This window comes from Hemitrygon akajei, chromosome 27 (genome assembly GCF_048418815.1).
Source record: "Hemitrygon akajei chromosome 27, sHemAka1.3, whole genome shotgun sequence".
NCBI classification, from domain to species: Eukaryota; Metazoa; Chordata; class Chondrichthyes; order Myliobatiformes; family Dasyatidae; genus Hemitrygon; species Hemitrygon akajei.
The window spans coordinates 47,109,141-47,116,911 of NC_133150.1; the positions used below are offsets into that span (position 1 = coordinate 47,109,141).

A 7,771-nucleotide genomic window follows, 5' to 3' on the forward strand; every position below is an offset into this window, starting at 1 on the left:
CTTAAATACAAGCTCCACTTTTAGAACAGAGAATATTACAGCATAGTACAAGCCATCTAGTCCACAACGTTGTGTCGACACTTCAGCCTTCTCCAAGATCAATCTAACCCTTCCCTCCCACATAGGCCTCCATTTCTCTTTCTACTATGTGCCCATCTAAGAGTACCTTAAATCTCCCTAATGTATCTGCCTCTACCACCACCCTTAGCAGGGTGATTCAAACACCCACCACTCTATGTACAAACCTACCTCCTCTTTCCTCCAATCACCTTGAAATCATGCCCCTTGTAACAGCCATTTCTGCCCTGGGAAAGTCTCTGGCTGTCCACTCAATCTATAGCTCTTCGTTATTTATTCGGGTATAGTGCAGAATAAGCTCTTCCGGTCCCTCGAGCCATGTCACCCAGCAGTCTTCCAGTTTAACCTTAGCCTAATCATGGACAATTTACATTGACCAATTAACCTACCAACAGGGAAATCTTTGGACTGTGGGAGGAAACCCATGTGGTGATGGGCAGAATGTACAAACTCTTTACAGGCAGCGGCAGGAATTGAACCCGGGTCACTTGTACTGTAATGCTACCATGCCGCAACATCTTGTCATCTTGTACAGTTTTAACAAGTGACCTCTCATCCTCCTTTCCTCCAAAGAGCAAAGTCAATCAATTCTCATGCCTGGATGGAAATTACAATGGACATTTACAAAATGGAGAAGATAACAGCATCTGTTAATCATAAGCTGGAACAATTTGATTCATACTGGGAAAAATGATTTAACTACATAATGCCTCATAGGCCTGATTTTATTCTCACAAATCAATGAATATGTTGTATATTTTTTTAAAAAATCACTCCCTACTTGGAGTTTTCTCCTCTTGCTCTTTCTTTCCTCTCTTTTCTATAAGTGTATACCACATAAATATTACATGGAGATCTGTGGCAAATATGAATATATGATATATATGTATAGTATCTGAAATACATCTTATGGAAATGTTTGTTTGATGATGAACTTCAATAAAAACTTAATTACAAAAAAAGACATGCTCACCAATCCAGGCATTTCCCTGGTAAATCCCTTCTGAACCCTCTCTAAAGATTCCACAAACTTCCTAAAATGAGATGACCCGAGCTGAACACAGTATTCCAAGTAAAGTTTTGGTTCATTACTTGATCTTGACTATGCACTTACTCAGAACCTTGAAGATGTTTTAAGCAACGACTAAAAGGCATTCATGGAATTATTACTTAAGCTCAAGTGTTACTAATGCAGTATTTTATTTTAAATACAAGTTATCAAAAACTCAGATGATGGTTCTGCGTATTTTTACAAAGGCTTCACCCCCACTATATACTAAAATTAAAAGTTCAGCAAAACAATTCCAGTTCCTGAACAGGTGGGATTGAAACAAAATAAGACTGCACTACAAAGGGAGTTTAATTAAGGATTTCAAGGAATAGCTCTCCCCCAAAGTCCAATTTTTAAGGTAACTAGTCTTCACTCCTTTCACAGGGAACAATCAGCCACAAAAATGTTGACCCATAAATTTGGATAAATTTGCCTTTCAAACTATTGGAACCACAGATTCTGCCTCCTGATTTTTTTAAATTGCAAATTAATGGCAGATGCTAAAGAAAATGATACCTGAGCTATATTCAAATCAGAATGAGCCAACAATTAGAGGTGGGTTACACAGTAATTATTTTATAAAGCTTGACAAGGAGGAAAATTGTAGTGAACTGGATTTTTCATAACAAGGTATCAACAAAGTAAGGTGAAAAGCAAACTGATATGATGCACCAGTAACTCAGGTAATCAGTAGAAATGGATTAAAAATCAACAATGCAAGTGAAAAAATAAAAACAACATGATCTATGGAAAAATACTGCCCAAATAACAAACAGTAATCGTCTACACAAATTGAGATGCTCCAGTCGGAAACAAAACATATAACAGCATAGTACAGGCACTTTGGCCCACAATGTTGTGTCACCCTTTCAACCTGCTCCAGGATTAATCTAACCCTTCCCTCGTACACGGTGAAGTATTTTTCTATCAAACATATGCCCATCTAAGAGTTTCTTAAACGCCCTAAGTTATCTGCCTCTACCACCAATCCTGGCAGCACATTCCACGCACCTATCACTCTGTGTAAAAAAAAAACTACCTCCTATACTTTCCTCCACTCACCTTAAAATTACTCCCCCGCGTATTAGCCACTTCCGCCATGGGAAAAAAGCCTCTGGTTCTCCACTCAATTTTTGTCTCTTATCTGAAACACCTCTACCAAGTCACCTCTCATCCTCCTTCACTCCAAAGAGAAAAGCCCCAGCTCACTCAACCTACCCTCATAGGAAATGTCTGAAATAAAATTAGAATCCTGAAGTTGCAATTTGACTCGTACATGAATTTAAGGCAGTTCTGAACAAGGACCAGCAGAAACACTGAAAACTGCAGAAACACTTTAAAGAATGCAGGTAACACCTACTTTAAAAAACTTGCACATTTTCACAGCTGCAATTCATAAATTGTGACTGCTTTTGAAACTACAGCACTTGTTTCAAAAATAAATTAAAATGATCAAATCACGAAATATTTAGGATTCCAAATATAAATTGTTCCGACATGCCTGTCACTACAAATACACAGGCCTCAAAAAGAGTACAGATTCTACCCCCTACATCACTTACTGACCACAGAATGAAACCACATGTTGAGCAGTATAAACTCGTTATATAGGAAGTGAGGATTTTAGTATACACACCAAGTTATAATCTGACAAACACATCTCATGATCTTAACTGTTACCAAATTTGACAGAACATTTCCAATAACAGTAGTTTCTGAAAATTCAAAATGCTTACTTAAAATCAAAGCATCTAGTTTCATACCAATTAAACTCAGAATCTTCTACACCCATGGTGTTTATGAAATTATATTGATTAGGAGGATATTTTTAAGAACATGAGTTGCGTTGGATAAAAATACTCTTTACTCAGTATGTTCACAAACCCTGATGCTCACAAAGTAGTTTAACTGTATTTATGGGATTACAGGAGTGATAAATTCATTAATAACCTTTTACTTTTAAAAATTCTGATGCAACTTTGTGGCTTAAAAAAGTTAAGGGTATCCTAAAGATTAAATGGCAATACTTGTGTATGTACTCCATTTTTGTTGATAGATAAGGTGGACTTAAATACAGTATGCAGAAAACTGAAATGTTCAACAGGCAGCATCTATGGAAAGGAATAAAGAGTCAATGTTTCAGACTGAGAACCTTCTGCAGGACTACGTCAGGTCTCAGCCTGAAATGTTGACAATTTAGATGCTGCTTGACCTGCTGAGTTCCTCCAGCAGTTTGTGTGTGTTGCTTAGAATTCCAGCATCTGCAGACTTTCTTGTGCTTATGCTATAATTGGCGTCAAACTGATACTGAGAAGATAAGGAACCAGAAGACAGGCAAAAGAAAGCGGATGCAATGAGAGTGCAAAGCTGAACTTCAAAGTTCCTGAAATTCAGGAATGGAATTAATTTTCGAACACTTTTCAAACCTCAGGACAATATAAATCACTTCACAAATGTTAATCAATGCCAATTTTTAAAAATAATTCCTGACAGAGCAGAAACATTTTTAAGTAAACAGTTTTTTTTAAAAAAGTGCAGATACTAATGCAATGTCTGAAATAAGGCATACAGCCAGCAGCCCAAAAATGTGGTAACGAACAGATGTTCAGTCACACAGACAGAATACATAAGGTTGCGCCTGCCATTACACTTCCAAAGAGTTTCATATGACAAGATAGCATCAGGGTAGGATGAAGCCTCGCAGGTCACCAGCTTCAAGAATAGTTGTTATCTTTCAACCATCAGGCTCCTGAACCATCATGGATAACTTCACTCACCTCAACACGGAACTGATTCCACGAACTACAGACTCACTTTCAGGGACTCGTGCTCTCAGTATTTTATTTGCACAGTTTGTTTTGCACATTGGTTGTTTACCAATTAACCTACCCAGTACGTCCTCGGACTGTGTGAGAAAACCAGAGGACCTGGAGCAAATCCATGCATTCCATGGGGTGAATATAGAGTCTCCTTGCAGAGGACGCCGGGATCAAACTGTGAACTCCGACGCCCCAAGCTGTAATAACGTCACGCTAACCTCAGTTTGTTAATCACAGCTTAGCTATTTTTTTTGTTATAAAGTGTTTATTGCAAATTTACAATTCTACAACAAAATGGAGACATTAAAAGTGACTAAGACAAACATTCCCAATGCTATCTAGGATTATATTCATCCCCTGCGTTGCTCACGGTCCTGGACACATCTGTCTGGAGCTGAGAGGACACAGCAGAGGGCAAAGTCACTGCTGGAACTTTGAGACATACTTCACTGCTTTAGCTTGACATCTGAAAATAAACTCTGAGCTACCTATCAGGTCAGACAACACCTTGAGAGAGTCAACCCTTCTGTAATAGGCTTGTAAATTTTCATCAAAACTGGTCAGTTCCAACAAAACTGAACAAGTTGGCTATCTGAAGAAGACAGCGCCAGCGAACAACGTGACCAATGGTAATATCCTGAAGAGAGGTTACGAAACTGCTTATTTCAAATATGGTTTTGTCACTGGGCTGTGTGCGATTGGGATGCGTAAGCAGTTTTGATGGTGTGTTTTCAGGCCGATTGAGCAATCTGGTGCTTTGCTGTCTCCAAGGGAGCTCGGTGAGGTTTGGAGCAGAGTGTGCAGCCTGGAGGCCTGGACACCATGATCGACTCCACTGAGGTGTTGAGCAGCTGAAGTCGATGAGGACGAGAGCTGAGGATGGGTGGGTTTTCGGTGCACTCCGCCTGCATTTGACTGGTCCTCCTCTCCCTCTCCAGGAGCCTTGGGGTATGCCGGAAGGATTGATCAGCGAGGCTGTGGAGTCATTTTGGGGGACTTTGAGGCTCATGGTGGATGGATTTCTGGGTTTTGGTTACTCTTTCTTTTTGCTGCTTTTGAGCGGTTTGATCAGGGCGATCAATATGGACTGGGGCTCTTCAGTGAAGAACGGTTCTGCGTGTAGCCCGCAGAGGGCTAGTTGCGCAACGCTGAACTGAACTAAACTGAACACTACTGGACTCCTGGCTTGATGTTTGATATTCTATGTGTTATTCGTTTGCTTTTTGCAGCTTGTGCAATTTGTTCTTTTCTCGCTCATTGGGTATTTGAAGTTTTCTTGAACAAGTTCCAAGGTGTTTCTGTTTCATGGCTGCCTGTGGGAGAGTCGTATTCTGTATACATACTTTGATAATAAAAGTACTTTGAACCTTTTAATCTTTGAATCTGAAGTTCCTGTAGGCTGTGACGTACTCTATCAGGAGATGGATCGCTGGCCCAGGCCTGTGTTCAACTTCACTGGATTGGCACAAGAAGCCATAAACACAGGGATGGAGAGTTAAAGTGGCCACCAATTTCAAAGTAAATTTATTATCAAAATACGTATACATCACCATATACTACCCTGACGTTCATTTTCTTACAAGCATTTACAGTAGAACAAAGAAATAGGAATCATTGAAAGACTACACACAAAAACTGACAAACAACCAGTGTGCAAAAGACAGCAAGCTGCAAAATCAGAAATTATAGAAAGAATATAAGTAAATAATATGGAGAACAGGGCTTGTAGAGTCCTTAAAAGTGAGTCCATAGGTTGTGGTATTAGTACAGTGTTGAGGTAACTGCTGGTTCAGAAGCCTGTTGTTTGAGCGATAATAACTATTCCTGAACCTGGTGGTGCGTTACCCAAGACCTCTGTACCTTCTCAGTCACCCCTGCAAACTGAACAGAATAGTCACACATTTGATTTCTCTGATGTCGATGTGGCCTCATCCTGAGCACTGAGTTTAACACACTATATTGGAAGAACTGCTGTGCCTGCATAAGCTGGTTGGGTCCTCCTGGTGACAGAAAGGAAACAGGTGCTGCCTTTCTTGTATTTTGATAGGGCAGTGCTGTGAGTTGACATTGGTGGAGATAGACTAGTCAGGGGGAATGAATGGTCCCTGGTGCTGGCAAGATAATTATGGAGGAAGTTCTGTAAACGGTAGGGTGCAATGCAAGAACAAAATGAAACTAATCTTTTTACTGAGTGGGAGGAGAGGGCAAGAGCAGAAAACACAATAGACTCAATTGAGATGTCAACTAAGTGAAGGCTTAACCAGAGATAATTGAAGCTGTGGTATGTAAAATGTGTTTATCTGATAGGGTGGGGGAAGAGAAGGGAATTCTTACAGGAGCCAGAGCTGGAGACCACTAGACCATAAAACTCAGGAGTAGAATTAGGCAATTCGGTCCATCGGGTCTGCTCCTAGGCCTGGCAAACAGCTGGACAGTATGAGACCAGCGGACGATCACCCAGGGAAACATCGCAACAAAACCCCGGTTTGCCAAGTGCGGAACGAATGCCTCACCCTTCAATCAGACCTGGTCAGCTGAGATGTCACAGCAGATGCATCAGCTATAACACTAAATGCGACTGCAGACAGCAAATTGCGAAACAACCCCCACCCCGATCGCCTGTTCCCAGGCCGTATTGCCCCGAATAACCTCCTTTCAAGACCCCATCCGGACCACCTGCTGTATTTACCCATTTCCCCCGTCCCCTAGCCTGATCGACTGGACCCCCAGATATCACTCTTCCAAGATCCCCGTCCGCGGAACCTCCGCTCCGACTCCCACCCCTCGACGCTACCGCCCCGGACACCCCACAGACCCCCGGGACCCCCCGCTCACCTCGTGCGTGTGTTTGGTCAGCTTGTCCTGGAATGCCTGGTCCTGCAGACAGGAGACCCCCGCGGCTTCGCTGACGCCAACGCGGGGCAATCGGGAGGCGGAGACCAGGGCGGGAGTGGCGGCCGCCGCCAGCAGCAGCAGGAGGAGCAGCGGCCCCGCCGCCTCGGACATGTTCACCTCACACAGCACCGTCAGCACCAAGCCGGCATCACGGCCGCTTTAAAGCCTCGTCTCCGCCTCGCCCAAGGAGTCGCCAGATGGGCTGAGCCCCGCCCACAGCGCCGCCGGTGATTGGCGGACCCCACGTCAATACGATTACGCGACAGCACTGGGACGTCTGCAGTTCAGGGTGCCGCAGCGTCAACCCAATAACACGGTGATGTAACAAGCGTTCAACAACACCAACAGGTCAACAACTCTACACACTCTCAACAGTGGTACAACAGGTCAACAACACCGTAACACACTCTCCACAGTGGTACAACAACAGTTCAACAACTCTAACACACACTCCACAGTGGTACAACATTCCAACAACACTGTAAGACTCCCCACAGTGGTACAACAGGTCAACAACACCGTAACACACTCCACAGTGGTACAACAACAGGTCAACAACTCTACACACTCTCAACAGTGGTACAACAGGTCAACAACACCGTAACACACTCTCCACAGTGGTACAACAACAGTTCAACAACTCTAACACACACTCCACAGTGGTACAACATTCCAACAACACTGTAACAGACTCTCCACAGTGGTACAACAGGTCAACAACACCGTAACACACTCTTCACAGTGGTACAACAACAGTTCAACAACTCTAACACACACTCCACAGTGGTACAACAGGTCAACAACACCGTAACACACTCTTCACAGTGGTACAACATTCCAACAACACTGTAGCAGACTCTCCACAGTGGTACAACAGTTCAATAGCACTGTAACACACTCACCACAGTGGTACAACAACAGTTCAACG

General features: G+C 42.8%; 1 protein-coding gene across 1 annotated transcript in view; it reads right to left on the bottom strand.

The window, feature by feature from the left end:
- Positions 1-7,030, bottom strand: part of LOC140717355 (sortilin-like) — a 55,270-nt gene extending 48,240 nt beyond the window's left edge. The window contains exon 1 of the mRNA XM_073030861.1: positions 6,784-7,030. Coding sequence (XP_072886962.1) covers positions 6,784-6,954 — 171 coding nt within the window. The 5' untranslated portion in view covers positions 6,955-7,030. The remainder of the gene's footprint in view (positions 1-6,783) is intronic.
- Positions 7,031-7,771: the final 741 nt, after the last annotated feature.